This window comes from Sciurus vulgaris (assembly GCF_902686455.1).
Source record: "Sciurus vulgaris genome assembly, chromosome: 16".
NCBI classification, from domain to species: Eukaryota; Metazoa; Chordata; class Mammalia; order Rodentia; family Sciuridae; genus Sciurus; species Sciurus vulgaris.
In genome coordinates this window covers 12,038,432-12,056,662 of record NC_136477.1, presented here as the reverse complement: position 1 = coordinate 12,056,662, position 18,231 = coordinate 12,038,432, and the positions used below count along the sequence as shown (strand labels likewise).

Sequence of the window (18,231 nt, the reverse complement as noted above, 5' to 3'; positions counted from 1 at the left end):
AGAGGGCACCATGTGGTGAGACCGCAGGAGTGCTACCCTCTTCCTCTTCCTCTCCCTCTGCCAGTAAAGCCATCATGGTGCCCCACGCTCATGACCTCACCTAACCTGAGTTACCGCCCAAGTTCCCGCCTCCAGATGCCGTGAGCACAGATCTGGGGAGCTAGTTCCCCCGCGTGGACTTCTGAGGGCTGCGCCTGAGCTGCCGCGTCTCACGCTCAGACAGAGCCCATGCAGGTCACGCGTGGAGACGGAGGGCGGCGGGGCCGGCCTGGTACTGGGGTGCCTGGCCACGTGGCACGTGCTCAGAGGAATTCTGTCCTAATGCTTCTGAACTGTTACGGTTTTTCCAGGACGGGCTCATGAGCAACAGACTCTGATTGATTCCATAATTATCTGTGGGGTGTTTACTCCATGCCAGGCACATGCTGGTGGCTGAGGACATGGACACCAAGGACAGGGATGGGCACCTGCCCCATCGTGTCAGGATCAGGGAGGACGTCCCCCGCCCTGTCCCAGCCCGCGGCCCATCCTCCGCTTCTGGACTCCGGACGCTCTGCACCCCGCCCCCTACCGCCTTCCCATCCCCGCCTGGTGGCCGGCTCTCCCTCATTCAGGAAAGCAAAGTTCCAAAGAGTCACGATTGTATCAATGGACCCGTCTCCATGACAACAGTCATGAATGAGCCGAGCAAGGTAACCCTGGAGATGGCGTGAATGAGAGGTGGCCCGTTGCCACGGAGACGTGCTGAATGGAAAAGCCCCGACGCGCGGGCCGCGTCACGGAGCTGAGACAGTCAGCATGAAGTCGGGATGTCTATTTTCAACTCGGAGCTACAAAAATACTTCCCCACGCGGCTCACGAGCCTCTCCGCCCCCTGCGGCCTCCCACCCGCTCCTGCCTCACCCTCGTCCTACGACCCAACCCCGTTGCCCGGGTGTCCTCCAGACCCCTCAAGGACACCTTGGGGCCCCTCCTTGGGCACATGCCCCCTTCTCCGGGCTCCGGTGGTCCCTCCTGAACCAGCCGCTGTCTTCTTGGGGACAGAAGCCACCTGCGTTCTCCAGGGCAGGCGTGGGGTCACATGGGGCCGGGGCAGCTTGTCCTGCGGGCATCTCCGTGGGTTGACCAGTTCTCCCTCTGGGAACTGGCGCAACCCCACACTCGGCGCACAGGCCAATCATGCTGGCGGCCCTGAGCACCTCCCTTAGGACCACCTGTGACGCTGGTGATGGCCAGGGACCTGTGCCTGGAAGGAGTCTTTGAAGAACCGGAGCCTCTGGATCGGCCCGTTCCTCGGCGGCGGCTCCCGCCCTCCCTGGCTCCTCGGCTGGGTGGACTGTCTCCAGGGAGCAGCGACTCAGCAGAGCCCTAGGAACAGCTGTGTCCCTGGGGAGCGGTCGAGGGCAGCACGTCCATCCTCGGGACATTTGGAAGGCTTGGAAGAAGGAGTCAGAGCTGGCACCGTGTAGCATCTCATGTAAACACCTGCAAAATCAGTATCAGCTCACTTAACCTTTACCGCAAGCCCGCGAGTTGGATTCCACGCGTCCCCGTCCCCCAGAGGGGGAAAGAGTGACCTCTGCATCCCAGATAATGGTCAGGTGAAGGCCAGCTTCCGGGCCCGTGAACGCACAGACCCCCCCTGCAGCCTCCTGAGTAAATCTGCGGTGGCGTCTGCCCGGCGGAGGCCCCGGGGACGAGAAGGCGGCCGTGGGCGCGTGCTTCCCTCGGCAGGGCTGTGTTCTGAGCCGTGCACAGCTCTGCCTGTTTCTCCCACAACACCGGGAAGAAAGGTGGTCGTTGCATCCCGTGTTCCAGGGCTTCCTGGATCCAGCAGAAAACCGGCCAGCAGACATTCCAGCCACGAGGGGCTCGAGGCCCAACAGCCGAGCGACACCTGAGATTCCAGTTCAGCCCGGCACCCGTCTGTGCAGGAGGCAGGGTGGCCGGCGCCGTGTGCACAGGCCCGTGTGTGCGAGGGGCGTGTGTGTTCACGGGTGTTCATGGGTGTTCGCGGCTGTGTTCACGGGTGTTCACGGCTGTGTTCACATGTGTTCACGGGTGTGTTCACGTGTGCTGCGGTGCTTTGCGTGTCTGTGTGTCTGTCTGCGCACCGGGGAGGGAAGTGGCCAGGGAAGGACAGGCTGAACATTGGCAGAGGCCCGGCCGTGTTTGGAGAAGTGTGGGCTTCATCCTGACGGCCAGGGAGCCACGGAGGGGCCTACACAAGGGGTGGTCGTGATCGGACTCCAAGGGTCCAATCCTGAAGGGGGCGGCCTGCGACCCAGGTGCACGTGAGGACCCCGGCGCTCCGGGGCGAGGCCCACCCTCCCGCCCTGCCCCGCGGGGCCTCCAAGCCGGCCCCAGACACCTGCCCTGCTCCTGGGGCTGCCCGGTGGGGGCCGCACGCCCCTGCAGAAGAGCAGAGGCTCACGCGGGACCTTCTGAGGACCAGGGTGCCAAGCGGGGAGACGGAGGCCACGAGCTGTGATGGCGCTGGGCAGCCCCGTCGCCCGGGGACACCGTGGCTGTGATGGCGCTGGGCAGCCCCGTCGCTCGGGGACCTCGTGGCTGTGGTGGTCTCCCCGCGTCATGGGGATGTGGTGTAAATGGACCCCCATGCTATCGTCCTATGAGGGCCAGCTCGCACTCACGTGTGACCCGTAGTACTTGATGACAAGGACCGTCTTCCTGGTTCACGGACCGACTGTGTGGTGAGCGTCCACCACTGTGACAAATACCTGGACACCCAGCTTGAGGAGAGGACAGGCTCCTTGGACCCGCGTGGAGGTTCTGGCGTGGCTTCCAGGCCTGTGGCGAGCGTGGTGGACTGAAGCCTCTCGCTGAGGTAGCCGAGAAGCAGAGAGGGGAAGGGACAGGGTCCCTCGTGACACCCCCTCGACCCCACCTCTTGAGGGTTCTGCCCCCTCCCACCGGCAGCAGGCTGGGGACCGTGTCCTCGGCACACGGGTCTTTGGGGGACACTTTAGACCCAGGCTGCAGCCCACCGTGAGCTTTGTTGCCACTCTTCTCAGTGTTATCCTTCCACTGAGCAGCTCCTCCAGCTGGGCCACCACGTTGTGGGCTGTACCCAGGGCCACACCAGCTGACCCAGCGTCTGGGCTTGGCATGGGCTCCTGCCCACCGGGGTGCGTGCGCCTGCATCCACCCTGGGGCGCTGGCCCAGGTGAGGTGGCCTGGTGTCCACCGTGTGGCGCTGGTTCAGGTGAGGTAGCTGCGGCGTCCACCCTGGGGCACTGGCCCAGGTGAGGTGGCCACGGCATCTGCGCCCTGGGGCGCTGGCCCAGGTGAGGTGGCCATGGCGTTCACCGTGGGACGCTGGCTCAGGTGAGGTGGCCATGGTGTCCACCCTGGGGCGCTGGCCCAGGTGAGGTGGCCATGGTGTCCGCCCTGGGGCGCTGGCCCAGGTGAGGTGGCCATGGTGTCCGCCCTGGGCGCTGGCCCAGGTGAGGTGGCCATGGTGTCCGCCCTGGGGCGCTGGCCCAGGTGAGGTGGCCATGGTGTCCGCCCTGGGGCGCTGGCCCAGGTGAGGTGGCCATGGTGTCCGCCCTGGGGCGCTGGCCCAGGTGAGGTGGCCATGGTGTCCGCCCTGGGGCGCTGGCCCAGGTGAGGTGGCCATGGTGTCCGCCCTGGGGCGCTGGCCCAGGTGAGGTGGCCTCGGCGCTCCTCAGGCTATGTCCTCGTGAGGCGATGGTGGCAGTGCACGTACTGTGACCAACGGCCACTCTGGGTGGTGAGACCTTGCTGGGACCCTGTGATCTGGTAGGGGGCCTGGACAGGGGCGACAGGTGCAGCCTGGAGAAGCAGCGAGGTCTGCAAAGGAGTCCAGCTGGGCTGGATCTGGTTATGAACACCGTCGGGTAGGCGGCAATGGCTGGTCAGCACAGGTGGGCACTACTGCAGTGACCGGCAGTGCTGTTATACGTGGGTCCCAGACTGGGGTGAGTGACCAGGACTGCTGGGTCCCCCCTTGATCCTGTGTCACCGATCTTTGCTAAGATCCTAGCCTGGGGGTCATTCCCTTCCCCCCACCCCGGGGGCCAAGGGGCTTCCTTCCCAGATGACATTGTAGGTCATGGGAAAGATACGGAGGAAGGGCGTCCAGACCCACCTTGGAGCTGCTCATGTGTTGAGGATACTATGACATTGGCTGACAGGAGAGAAGAAGGAATGATAATATGTGCAATTATTATGTGTCAATTGTAACCTTTTAAAAAAGAAAATAAAAGAAAGCCTGAGGCAAGTTCCAGGCCATCCCAGGCAACCTAGGGAGACCCTGTCTCAAAATAAAATAAGAAGGCCTGGGGCGTAGCTCAGGGGCAGAGGACCACTGGGCTTGATCCCCATTTAAAAACAAAAACAAAAAACAAAAATCCAGTGTTAGTTAACACCAGATGCTATAACAAGTAAGACCAAAAAACAAAAATCCAGAGTGTGCTCAAGTGAAAAACAAGCTTTTGGAGAGTGACTGGCCAGGGCTGGGAGGGACAGGCGGCGCGCAAGGCTCTGCCCTGCACCGTGGGTCAGAGGTCCAGGCTAGGGAGGCTCCACCGTCTCCCGCACGTGGCCTCCAAGTTGGGAAGAGCTGCATCTGGCCAGCAGTGGCGGGAAGGGACAGTGAGTGGGCGTACTACTGGACTGGATCAGAAAGTGGTGAACATCGCTTCTGCCACATCCTGTTGGCCAGAATTTAGTCACATGACTCATCTAGATGGGGAAGCGGAGAAACGTGGCCTCCAACAGAGGATCGTTTCCCAGCCCCCCATGGACAGAGACTAGGACTCTTCAATGGGATGTCCCCATGGATGCCTCAGGCACTCCCACCTGCCCTCGCCTCCACTGGGCACTGTCCACAGGGTCTGCTCGCAGAGTCCACCAACCATGCATCGGAAGCATCATTTGGCTGGGCCCGGTGGTGCACACCTGTAAATCCCAGTGGCTCAGGAGGCTGAGGCAGGAAGATCGCAAGTTTGCGGCCAGCCTCGGCAACTTAGCAAGGTGTGAAGCAACTCAGTGAGACGCTGTCTCTAGATGAAATACAAAAGAGGGCTGGGTTGTGGCTCAGTGGTAAGTTCCCTGGGTTCAATCCCTGGTACCAAAAAAAGTCCTTTTAAATTGCGTGTGTACTGAACATGCACAAGCTCTCTTGTCATCATTCCCGAAACAACGCTGTGTAACTGGGCATATGCGTCCTCGAGACGTGATTCAGGGTGTATGAGAGGGTGGCATGGGTTCCGTGAAATACTGTGCCCTTTCACGCAGGGACTCGGCCGTCCCCAGATCTCACAGGGACAGCGTCTGAGGGGCAGAGACCTGCTAGCCCACGTGGCTAACAAGCCCTGCTCATTGGCACCCTCACCAAGAGGTTCCAGCTAGGAGGCGGCAGGGCTGGAGCCCAGACTGCAAAGCGCAGCTGCAGACGCCGTGGTTCCTATGAACTGATTTTCTACGAAGGCCCCAAAGTTGAGAGGCCACCCTTCCATCCTAGGAGCTCACATGTAAAGATGAGTCTCACTCAAATGTCCCTCCCCAGGGCACCATGGGCCCTGGTCAGCACCCTTTGATGGGGATGCACTGTGGGACATTGAGCTTCCCTGGCCACAGTCCACTGGACGCCCGTGGAGCCTCCAGTCCTGACGGTCAGCCGTGTCCCCACACAGTTCCAGCCGCCCCCCGGAGCCAGAGGGCGTCTGTGCCAGGCTGCTCAGTGTTCTCCGAGACCAGAGTGCCGTTCAGGTCCAGCCGACTTGGAAATTGACAGCCTTTCCAAAAAGGCAGCATTTTATACGCAAGGCAGCAGCAAGAACTGGAATCGCACCGCAGGACTTGATTCGCCCACCTGGGTCCATCCAGCTGAAGACCAGGCCACCATGTTCCTCCAGAGAGCTGACTGGCAGCGGGCAACACCCCTGAGGACCCGGAGGTCAAACGAGCCGCTGCACATGGCACCACACAGAAGCCACAGTGCAGTGGCAATAGCAGGTGTCCACAGTGGGCTTGGGGGCTGCACACTGACACACACCGACACACTCACACACACACCAACACACACCGACACACTCTTACACACCGACATCCTCTTACACACTCACACACCAACACACACTTACACACTCACACACCGACACACTCTTACACACTCACACACCAACACACTCTTACACACTCACACACCAACACACTCTTACACACACCAACACATTCACACACTGACATACTCTTACACACTCACACACACGCTCGCACGCACCCACGCACACCCCCACAAACATTCGTAACACTTATGATCTTATGTACTCGCACACTCTTGTACACTCATGCACACTCACATACTCTTGCATACTCTCACACCCTCGTGCACACACACTCACACATGCTTACATACTCACACACACACACTCTCACAAGCTCTTATGTACTCACATACTCCTGCACACTCACACTCCTATGCACTCACACACACACTCTTGCACACATGCTTACACACATGCACACACTTACTCTGCATATACTCATGGTCTCTTACACACATGCACACTCATACTCATGCACTTTTGCACACTCACAGTTGCATAGTCTTGCACACTTTCGCACTCACAAACTCACATGCACATACTCACATGCATACACTCTCACACACCTGCACACTCTTACTACTCACACTTGCACACACACACTCTCACACTCTTACACACACTTTCTTACACAATGCATGCTCACACACTCTTACACACTTGCACATTCACTCTACAGTCACGCTCCCAGTCTTACACACACACACACGCCTGCTCAGGGAGGCACGCCAGCCCCTGTGATTGCCCAGTGCTCTGGGACGGCTGCCTCCTGGCCAGTCTGGTGATCAGGCACTTTCAGGGTGACCCCAGGGACGAAGAAGGAGCACTCGGATTTCTTTCTAGCAGATACCAGCATCGCTGCCTCTGGTGGGTGCCAGGTCTTCAACCACACAACACTGGCATGGGCTTCTTTGCTCTCCTCATTTTACGGAGGAGAAAGCAGAGGCAGACCAGCTGGCTCCCTGGCTTCGTGCCTGTCCCGGTCCTGCCTGCGGGGCCCTGTCTGTGGGGTCTTCTCTCCTTCCCCAAGGTCCAGTCTTGTCCATTGTCCAGAGACAGCAGGGCCTCTCCCTCCCCTCTTACAAACGTGAGCTGATATGTGGGTTCAGAGGGGGTTCGGGCTCTGTGGGGACCTGGCTGGTCCTCAGCATGGAAAGGAGCCGCGGTGCTGTAGTGAGCGGGAGCAGAGCTCGCTGGGCCCCGGTCGGCTCTGGGGCCTGCAGTGGGAGCAGAGATGAGGAACGTGCCCTCGTGGGTGTGAGTGACGGGCCTTGACAAGCTCTGGGGGGCTTGGTTCTGCTCAGACGAGGCATAACGGGGCTTGGACCCCGTGGCCTCTGCTGGCCCGGCCTCTCTCTTCTCCTTCTCCCTTCTGGGCCTGGACTCGTGCTGACTCATGGTCCGAGCGAAGGAGAGGAGAGTGGAATTGCTGGCTGACTGTCTTCTTCCTTTGGTGACTCAGCTGTGACTCACGGTTTAATTGATGGAGGAAAAGCCTGTCCATCCGGAAGCACCTGTCTGTCTGGAGGTGCCTGTCCATCTGGAGGTGCCTGTCCAAGCCCCGCAGCTCCAGGCTGGCTATGCAAATACCACCTGAAAACCTGGGTACCCCGCTCTGGACCCCAGAGTGCCACAGCCTCGACCCAGGTCCCCAGTGGAACTCCCGAGCCAGAACAGCCTGTCCAGGCCTGGGCAGCAGCTTGGCAGGGTTGGTCTAAGGTCAGCATGACAAGCCAGGCCCAGCCCTCCTGGGACAGCAGGGGCATTGTGGGGTGTCACATGGTTTCCCGAGCCGACCTACACCGATCAAAGCAAGATGATTAGCATTTCCATCTACTTCAGTGGTTGCTATTTCTTGTGTTGGGAAGTTTCAGATCCTCTCTTACTTCCTAAAGTAAGTCATGAATTGTTGCACAGCATAGTCTCCCTCCTGCGCTACGAGAGCACCAAAGCTGATTATTCCTTCTAGCTACTGAATTTTTGGCCCCCATTATCTGGCATCCTCAATCCTCCTCACCAGCCTCCTTCCCAACCTCCATGGCCTCTATTCTACTCTAGACTTCTATGACATCAATATTTTTAGCTTCCACATAGGAGTAAGATCATATGGTGTTTGTCCTCTGCATCTGTCTTATTTCACATAACATTATGTCCCCCAATTCCATGTTGCTGCAAATGACAGGATCTTATTTATTTTTCATAGCTAAATAGTATTCCACTGTGTACATAGGCTACATTTCAAAAGGGGTGTTCTAGAATAGCAGACAGGTCTCTGCTCCACTGAGCCAAAGCCCAGGCTCCTTCAACATTGTGGCTCTGTATTGTCAGCCCATGGTCTCTGAGATCTCCAGGCTCCTTGGTATTAAAATACAGAAGGGAAAAGAGTTTGAAGAAAATACTTGGGAAGTGTTTCTGGCCTGACCTGAGAGTGTCCCCAGGCTTCTGCCATGGCTGAAGTCATGTGTGCGCCCACCTGTGAAGCTGGGAAGCACAGTAGAGCAGAGTGCCCAGAAAGGAGCAGGGGACGTGCCGTGGGTCCTGCCTGGGAATCGGCTCACCCCCTGCAAGCCTGACCTTAGGACCACTCTCAGGGGCAACCCATCTTCTCCCGCCCATTTCCTCTGTCTCGCCTCCCACCCTCAGAAACTGCTCTGGCCTTAGTGAAGCAACAGTGGCAAGGATCCCTGCCCCTTGGGGTGGGGACGCCTGGGATCAGCTCCTGCTTCTCCGAGACTTTGGTCTCAAACCCTGGGTGGCTTAGGGGTCTTCAGGCAGGCAGCCATCACAGACCATCTGTTCCTCCCACCCTGTGCATACCAGGGTGTCCATGAGAAAGAGATGGTTCACGTGAAGAGCATGTTATTTTTAAAAGCTGCTTAAGGAGGTGCGGAAGGTGAAGGAGATAGGTAAGGGAAGCCAAGCTCCCCGGAGGGCAGCCATTGCTGGCCCAGCTCCCCAGAAACCCATTGAAGGCAGAGCCCCACAGTCAGACCAGGGAGGCGCAGGGAGAACGAATGCTTCAACCTCCCTCCCTCTCTCCCCTATGGCCAAACCCAACCAGAAGCCAGAGCAGAGCATCCTGGGAGTTGAACCCCAGGGCCCACCTCTGGGCCCAGAGCAAACTGAAGAATGGGTGCGGCAGGGAGGGTGTGTGGGAAGAGCCCATGCACACCAGCTGTGGCAGCTGAATGCCCTGGTTACATAACCCACTCTAGGTCCACGGCCGAGCTGTACAGTACGTGTCTTGGTTCATTTTCTATTGTTATAACAAAATGCCTGAGGCCGGGCACTTTATAAAGAAAAGAGGTTTATTTAGCTCACAGATTGGGAGGTTCAAGGGCATGGCACCAGCTTCAGCTGGGCTCTGGTGGGGGCCCCTGTGGCTGTGTCACATGGTAGATGGCATCATGGTGGGTGTGCATGTCAGAGATCACATGGCAGGAGGGCCAGTCTTACTCTCCAATCACAACTGTGCAAGGCCCCCTGGAACTGCCTTCATCCCTCCAAGGGTGACGCCTCCCACAGACCCTGCCTCTTAAAGGTTCTGCTGACACCTAGGCCATCGTCCTGGGGACCAAACTCTCAGCCCTTGAACCTCGGGGGACCAGCCACCACCAAACCCCAGTTCCCCCCAGCAGGGCTTTGGAGGGGCAGAGCCACATGAAACCCAGCCATGGCCACGTTTGGAAACCACAGTGGAGGCCAGGTGGTGCAGGAAGCCAAGTGGGCCCCTTGCTTCCCCTGCGTGATGTGCCCTTGGCTGCCCCCAGGCCCCAGCAGCCTAGCCGACCTTGAGAAGGTGGCCCCACGTCTGCCTGGAGCCCCGGCCCCGTGGCCAACGTTTCCCTAAGAAGTCGCAGGCGTGGTTTCATGCTCCCCTCCTGAGGCTTCCTCGGGCCTCTCAGAGGCAGCTGTGGCGGTCACGTCCCCAGGCCTGGCAAGGATCCCCCGCACAGAAAAGCACACTCACCTTACAGCAGCTGGGACAGTTTCTGAAACAACACCCTCATGTAACCCGGGCCCAAAGCAAGAACAAGCTCAGCTCCCAGGAGCCCTGCGTGCCCTTGCGGTCACCAGGATGCCACCGAACCAGACGGCACACCTAGGGCTTGCTGGTTCCTGAACTTTGAGTGCAGGAGCCAGAGGCTTCTTTCCCCGACGTGTGAGATCCTTCCGAGTCACCCCAGCAGCTGCCCATCATCCAGCCTCTTGCGGTGAGCCCCGCCCCGGGCCCCGCCCTGGGCCCCGCCCCGCTGTGCTTTCGCCACCCCCTTGCTACCTGCCGAGATTCGGGTGTTGGCCCCAGTGTGGGGCTGCGGGAAGGCTGCCGGGGACCCCAAGATCTGTCTTCAGTGGTGGCTGTCATTTCCTAGGGATCTTCCCAGGAGTGCGTGCCTAGGTCAGGGCTCTGTCGCGCTCCGGCAGAAACTGCCAGGCGACTTCCCCAAGCAGGTGGGCCTTGGAAACTCCTGGTGGGTCACCGTGAGCCATGAGCACCGGCTTTGCTTTCGCCTTGGGTTTTGTCCTGTGCGATTTCATTTTCGTTTTTATTTTATTCATGTATTTGTGTGGCACTGGGGGTGGAGGCCAGGGCCCTGAGGACGCCGGCCAAGCACCCACCTGGAGCTCCAGCCAGCCCTGCTGTTCTCAGGGACCTGTCATGGTGGAGCCTGTGAGCTGCGTCCATGTGCCCAGCATATGGGGCAGGGCGGTGGGCACTCCGTCTCCCTAGATGTTTGTTGGGCACTTCTGCCTGGGAACCTTCCGTCTTTTTAAGGCTCTGCGAGCCCTCTGGGAATTCAGTTGCAGACACCAATGTTCCTTTCCTGGAGCGCTTGGCTCCCTCCAGATCCCACCTGGGTCTTGGGTCTCTGTTGGTTCCAGGGCCACACAGATGCCCCTGCGCCTGCCTGGGTCCCTCCTCTTCTCGCTCCAGCCTCGCCCCGAGGTTTCTTTTCCGTCGCCTCCTTCAGCCCTGACCCGGGCGAGGTCGTGGGGGACGCGCAGGAAGCCAGCGCCCCTGCTGACCTCTGCCCGCCCCCCTCCATCAGCACCCTCTCCGTGCTGGGCTGGAGTCGCTGCCCCTGAGCCGCCCCTCGGCCCATCCTCCTCCTTTAAGACAGCGGCCGTGGGAGGCTCAGGACTCGCCCCAAGTGGAAACGTGGCCTCCGTTCAATCCTTTTCTTAAAACTCAAATAAAAGGAAGGACCTTCCACGCAGATGGCTGCAGAGCTGGGGAGGACCTCAAGAGGCGGCCAGCACCTGGCAGGAAGGAGGGACACGGGATGCGGCATGACGGACGGGAAGGAAAGCCTTGACTGCGAGACTCGGAGGCTGCCGGTGGAGGCCAGGAGCCCAGGGCCTGGGCGTCGTGCCCTGTGTGTCCCTGGAACAGTTCTCAGCTGAGCCTCAGCGTGTCCGTCAATGAAGGCGGAGAGAACACTCCACCGAGGGGCTTGCAGGTCACAGGCCTGCGTGTTTATGGCTCCTGCAGCGAGGCCAGCGCAGGGCCAGAGCAAAGGAGCACGTCCCACCAGGAGAGCAGGAGAGCCGTGGGGGACCCCAGCCTGCGCCGCTGGGCTCCTCAGATGCCAAAGCACGACCAGTCAGACTCCAAGTGTGCCAGTGTGTGTGAAGGGTCGGGAGTGTGGTGTCAGTGTGTGCACGTCAGAGTCCAGGTGTGTGAGTGGGTGTGTCTGTATGAGCATGTCTGTGTCTGTGTGTGAGTGTGAGTGGTTGTGAGCATGAGTGGTCTGTGTGGTGTGTCTGTCTGTCTGTGTGTGAGTAGTTGTGTGTGTCTGTGTGTGTCTGTGTGGTTGTGTGCGTGGTTGTGTGCGACCGGCTCTGCCCTGTCCTCCTGCCCCTGCCTGCCATCTGGAGGCACCGGCCAAGTGGCACTGGCCCTGCAGGCTGGACGCAGCGGCGCTCTGGGGTCCTCGGCGTCCGGGTGCTGATTTTGCTTGTGCTCCGAGCTGCCCGTCGGGGCACCGGGACCGTCGTCTCTCGGGGACCTGACACCCCGGCCGAGGGGGCGCTGAGTAGCTGTGGGGCAGGCTTGTGAGGGCGTCGCTAGAGCCTGCAGCGTCCAGGACGGGCGCAGTTCGTCCTGAACATCCAGCGGCTCTTGGACCTGCGGATGTGGAACCGAGACACACCGTCCGCCGGGCTCGGCCATGGAGTCCAGGCGCACCAGCGAGCCTGGCGGGGTCTCCAGCGCCGAGGACCACGTCCCCTCTGCCCGTTGGTGCCGTTGTCAGAGGCCTGGCATCCACCCTGCCTGTCCTAGCCGTTGCAGAAGCACTACCGGGAGGCCGACAACCGCCGCTGGTCTACTGGGGAGGAGGGTGGAAACGGACACAGCAGGGCCGAGTGCACCGGGGGCCGCGCACAGACCCAAGCGCAGGTGGCCGGGACCAGGGCGGGCGAGGGACTCCGCGCTGCACTCGAGGGCCTAGGTGGGGACCGGAAGCAGTTCGCCCAAAGGGGAGATAAGCCGGGGTCCATCCATCGAGCTGCTGTACAGAAACGCCTGAGGCTGGATCGTCTATAAAGAACAGGGACTGAGCCGGGCACTCAGTGATTCCAGCACCCGGGAGGCTGAGGCAGGAGGATCCCAGCCTCGGCAACTTACCTGTCAAACAGAACATGAAAAGGCTGTGGATGTAGCTCAGCAAGAAGTTAAGCCTGTGCAGTTCTGAGGCTGGAGTCCAAGATGGAGGCAGCCTCCCAGTGGAGGCTGCGCCAGCGGAAGCTGCGCCCTGCCTCACAATGTCTCCTTGCCGGGTTGTCCCCATCGACCTCCAGCGTAGTGGAGGGCTCTGCCTCAGTGACAGCACCTCCTAAAGACCCCGCCTCTTACTACTGGTGCAAGGACTTTGGAGGGACACGCACACTCAGACGGTGGCACCAGAGGAATCGCGTCCCCCAGGAGTAGTGAGACTGCAGACCGCATGGGAAGCTACCCTGCCCCACAGTGCCCATCTCAGGAATGGTGGCCAGGGCCTCCGAGAGGCAGTACTTCATCTCACCTGAGGTTCCAGCCACAGGTGAACCTCCCTCCCCTGGCTTCTCACCTCCGTCTCACCTCCCATCCTCCCACCTGGTAACCCCCTCTCACCACGAGGTCCTGCAACCCCAGGACCTTTGCACATGTTCCCCTCGCGCCCATGTAGTCCATGGTCATTGAGTCCTGACTTCCAACCAGCAGAGAAAAGTCGAGCTCCTTCCCGTGCTCAGGCTGGAGGAGGCCTGGGCTGGGCTGAGGCCCCAGGGAAGGCCGGTGGGGTGGTGGAGATGGCACGACCAGCCTCTGGACGCAGGCGCCATCCATCAGCTGCGTGATTGTGGTCAAGTAGCTTAACCCCCCGGGCCTCCGCCCCTGGCGGTGAAAGGGAGGAGAACCCAGCTGGTACAGAGCGCAGAGCGTCGGATGCAGGCGGCTCACACACGTCCCCTCAGCTGCTGGTCCTGGTAGAATTCAGCTGCAAACCACAGAATCAAAGGCCATGGGAGCGAGGATGGCGGAGGCCGCCTTAGACGGCGCTCGCTGCGCGCTCACAGTTCTAGGTGTTCGCAGAAACTCCCACCCCTGAAGGGAAGTACGGTTATCATTCCCATTTTACACCCAGGGAACTGAAGCACAGAGAGGTTAAGTGAGTTGCTCAAGGCCACACAGCTAGGGATTAGAGGAACTGGGACTTGAAGCCAGACTTTCTGATCTCTAGGAAGAATGTTTTGTTGTCCACAGTACAAGAAGTCCGGAGGCTGAGCAGCTGGTGGCAGGGTGGGTCCGCAGCGTCCCCAAGGGACACTCCTCTGTCCTCGCTTTGGGGACTTCCCTAGTGACCTTAACTACTCACACCCCAAGATGGCCGCCTCGGTTCCAGGATGTCTCCCGGTGTCCTGTGTGGACATGGAGCCCAGGCGGAGGAACAGGAAGAGGGGCTGTTTCCTGCCTCGGGACTTTTCTCAAGAGGAGGAAACCCTTCTCCAGAAGCAGTGGGCGTGTGAACGGGTCATGTGACCAGGTCATGTGACCAGAGCTCCCACCACAAGACTCCTGGGAAAAAGAGGCTGTTGGGCGCCTCTCTGATGGGAGGGGGGTTGGCGATGGAGTGGACGACCTGATGCTGCTCCCACTGCTGTGGATTTCTTGTTTTAGTGGTGGCAGGGAGGAAACCCAGGGGTGCTCTACCACTGGGCCATGCCCCCAGCCCTTCCAATAGCGTCTGGCCAAGTTGCTGAGGCTGGCCTCGAACTTGCCATCCTCCTGCCTCAGCCTCCTGAGCTGCAGGGATTGCAGGCTGCACTCCTGTGCCGGCTGCATGGTCTCCTCTGTAATTGCCCCAGCCTTCCATCTCTAGAATGGAGTCCACCAGGGTCGCTTTGGTTCAGGGTTGCTTCCTCGTGTGTTCGTCACCCACAGGCGTTTGCTGGGCCCTCCCGTATTCCAGGCATGCCCTCCAGTGACGACCTCCTGTCGGGCTGTGCCTCGGCACTGACCTGCGAAATGGACCGTCCCGGGAACGGGCGTGAGAGGGAGCCGTCTCCCCAGTAGCTCTTGGGGTCGCAGGGCCGGTGTCCGGCGACGCTGACGCAGACTCTGTCCCTCTCACTGCCGCCATCCTCATGGGGCGCGTCTCTCAGCAGAACCAGGCACGATGGCGCACACCTGTCCCCCAGGTATTTGGGAGGCTGAGGCAGGAGGATCACAATTCAAGGCCAGCTTAGCAAGACCCTGCCTCAAAAAGCGACAAAGTCTGGGGGTGTGGCTGTGTGGAGGGGCACCTGCCCAGCAGCAGGGAGCCCGGGTTTGAGTCTCAGTACTTCTGGAAAGAAAAAAACCAAGACCACGAGTGAGTCTCCGACGAGGCCTGGGGCCTGGGGCCTGGGCCCCTGCCTGGCCGGTCCACCCCGGAGGCTGCATTTCTGAGTAGCGTGGCCCATGGCCTGTGGGTCTTTGGGGCAGGTGACAGGCAGGCCTGTGGGCCCCAGCCAGTAGGGGACAGCAGGGTCCCAGCACCCAGCTCTCCGTCGAGACCCACGCCGTTTCCGTCTGGCTCTTCTCTTGCAGCATCCTGGCCACGGTCGGGACGGAGTTCGACCTGCGGACGCTGAGGGCAGTGCGCGTGCTGCGGCCGCTCAAGCTGGTGTCTGGAATCCCAAGTGCGTGAGTTTCCCACTGCCGAGGCCCCGGCCCCGGGCCCCCTCTGCAGCCTGTCTCGGGGCCCCTCCTGTGGCTCCTCCCTGGGGAGCCGCCCTGGGGACCCCCGGGAACCTGGCCGCTGAGCGAGCTCCCGCGAGCAAGCCGGGAGCCTCACCCACTCACTGAGCACCTCCTGTATACCGGAAGCCACGTTCGGCTCCACGCGTTGTCTCATTCCGCACCCACGACCCCGAGGCTGAGAGCGCCATTTTACAGAGGGGGGAAACTGAGGCTTCGAAGGACTAAAAACCACGGCCGGGTCACACTGGGAGTTCGCAGGGTGACCCGAGCCTGGGCAGCGGCCCTGGCGGGCTTTGCTGAGGTCCTGCCGCGCCCTGGGTACAGCGGCCAGGGCTTCACGGGCAGACACCATTTCACAGGTGAGAAGCCTGAGGAAAGAGCAGGTGCTCACCTGCACTCCTACAGGCTCCGGGCCCTCTGCTCCCGCCTCTGGCAGGACAGGGCTGCCCTGCTGTGGGGTGGCCGCAGCGGCAGGACCCAGCACAGGCCCAGCTGCGGGATGACGGCAGGGGCAGGAGGCCCTGGTTCCACCGCCAGCACAGGGAAGATCACGAGACGCAGCCACAAACCCAGCAGGGCCTCTTCAGCCCGCTGTGCTCTCTGGAGCCCCTGCTGTGACGCAGGCACACGCTGTGTCTTCTCGTGTTTTAAACTCACTTCTCGCCATGACCGGCTGGGGACTCGGGTTCCGTGACACCAGCACTTTAAGAGACACTGGTGGTGCCTGCCTTGGGGTCACTGCCCGTGGGGTTCAGGATTCAGCTCTCCCCATCACGCCTGCTGGGGACAGAACCCAGGGCCTGGCCCTGCGGGGCAGGCACTCACCACTGAGCTACCTCCCCAGCCCCCAGGCTATTTCCTAGAGAACAAGGTGACCCTACTCCAACTCAGAACCCCAGGAGGTGCCTGTGTCGTGGTGAACGCAGGGCCACGTGCAGGGCCACGGTGTGCTGGCACCAGGAGGGTCTCCACGTGTGCCACCTCTGTGTGACGTGCCACCTCTGTGACATGCCCAGTGCCAGGCTGGCATAGGGGGTGGCCTTCTGTGACCTTCATGAACGCCCGGCTAGCTGGCATATCAGAAGGAGGGATTTACCTGGTGCTGAGCTGCAGGTTCCAGCCCGCAGCCAGGCCGCCCTGCCCTTGGGCCTGTGGCGAGCCAGGGCGTCGGGCGGGAGCAGGGGCGGGGCGCCCCCTCACCAGGGAAGGGGAGGGGCAGGTCCACAATCCCGTTAGACAGACTCCCGCTGGCTAGGCACCTCCCGCCAGGCTGCACCTCGGGGAGTCCCCGTGCGTCCAGCCTTGGACACGTGACCCTGGGAGGACATCCCGGGTCTGATCCAGCACAGGGGCTGCTGTAAGCGCCACTTACAGATGGCGATGCCCAGGCTCGGACTACAACCTGGCCTGTCCAAGGTCACTTCCGAGACAGGCATTCAGGTCTCCCCCTCGGAGAGCCCAGGGCAGAGGCTGGGGAGGGGAGGAGGAGCCCAGGATGCCCCCTCTGCTAGAGTCCAGCCCGGCCCGACCCACAGAGAGCTCTTGGCGCGCCAGAGCCGACCTCCGCTGGGAGGCAGGGAGGCTGGCCTTCTCGATCTCTCTGGGCGGTTATCGAGGACAGGGCCTGGGGAAGCAGGCATGTGCAGCAGAGCTGGGCCCCAAGAGTAATTCTACAAGGAAGGGGGACTGCCGAGCCCTTGGCAGCCAGCTCCTCCAGCCAGCACCCCGAGAAGGCCCGTGCCGGGCACCAGGAGGTCCAGCCTCGCCCACTGCACCACACTGCCCGTAGGCATGGTGCTCACCCCGAGGCCCTTGGAGTGGCACAACCCTTCGGACCAGCTGATCGCTCCCCCAACTTATCGCGGCCCAGAAGCAGCAGAGCCCCGAGCTGTAGGTAGGACCCTCACTGCGACCACGGACCTGTCTCCCTGCCCATGGATTCCCTGTGGCTTCTGTGCCCATGGATTCTACCAACGGGGGATCGGAACTGTTCATGGAAAAACCGCATCTGCACTGAACATTCACCAGGATCCTGAAGGGCACAGCCTCGCAGACACCTCCCGCTCTGGTACAAGTCAGGCACGGGCAGGGAGCTGGGGCGAGTTAAGCCCCCGGAAGCTGCACTGGTTCCAAGCAGGGCCTGCGCCATTTCCCACGAGCGGCTGAGCAGATGCTTAGAGGATTCCAGAACAAGTCCCCTGAGGATGCCAAGCACCACAGTACAGCTGTGGGATTGGACCTCAGTTGGAACCAAGAGGTCTTACTCCATCTCCTTCCCGATTACACAAAAGAAAAGGGGGGCTCTTGTTATCACGGACATGCCTGAGCCTCCGACTGGGGGACTTTCCGAGCAGGATGCGAACTTAAGCCGTGTGGACGTCGCCTTTTCCTCTCCCCGAGGACCGCCAAGCCCCCGTCCAGGCACCACCGGACGGTGCCCCCTGAGCTCAGGCAGGATCAGGCCTGGCCTGGGCTCCCTGCTCTGCCGTGGCGGGACTCCCCCCACGGCCGTGGCGTGCCCACCCTCTGCCCCCAGGGCCCCCGTCCTCTCTCACCAGCACGGATCTTAGGTCCGATGCTCCAAGCAGAGCATCAAGCTTCAGGTCCTCTGGGCTTGGGTTGCAACCTGGACTCTGCCATTCCTGGGCCCCGGAGGACCGCAGCCCCTCCCTGGGCCTTGCTGCCCTTCGTGTAAACTGGGGTGACCCTTCCCTGCAGCCGCAGGGGACAGTGCGCACTCGGGTTCCTCGGGACAGAGAGCTACAGCCAGCCTGGAGGGCGCCCGTGTGACTAGGAAAAGACGCCCCTCTTGTCAGGAGACAAAGCGGGAGGGAGGAGGTGCCCCTTCTGGGCGGAAAGTGCCCAGGGCCCCAAAAATGGCTCAGAAAGCCGCGGATGGGCCAAGTGACC

The 18,231-nt window shown here is 61.0% G+C and overlaps 1 protein-coding gene across 10 annotated transcripts in view; it reads left to right on the top strand.

The window, feature by feature from the left end:
• The window catches only part of CACNA1A (calcium voltage-gated channel subunit alpha1 A), a 244,806-nt gene that overhangs the window by 126,737 nt on the left and 99,838 nt on the right, over positions 1-18,231 (top strand). For all 10 annotated transcript variants that reach the window (XM_079115382.1, XM_079115377.1, XM_079115378.1 and 7 more), the window contains one exon: positions 15,169-15,260. In XM_079115382.1, the coding sequence (XP_078971508.1) occupies positions 15,169-15,260 (92 nt within the window). The remainder of the gene's footprint in view (positions 1-15,168; positions 15,261-18,231) is intronic.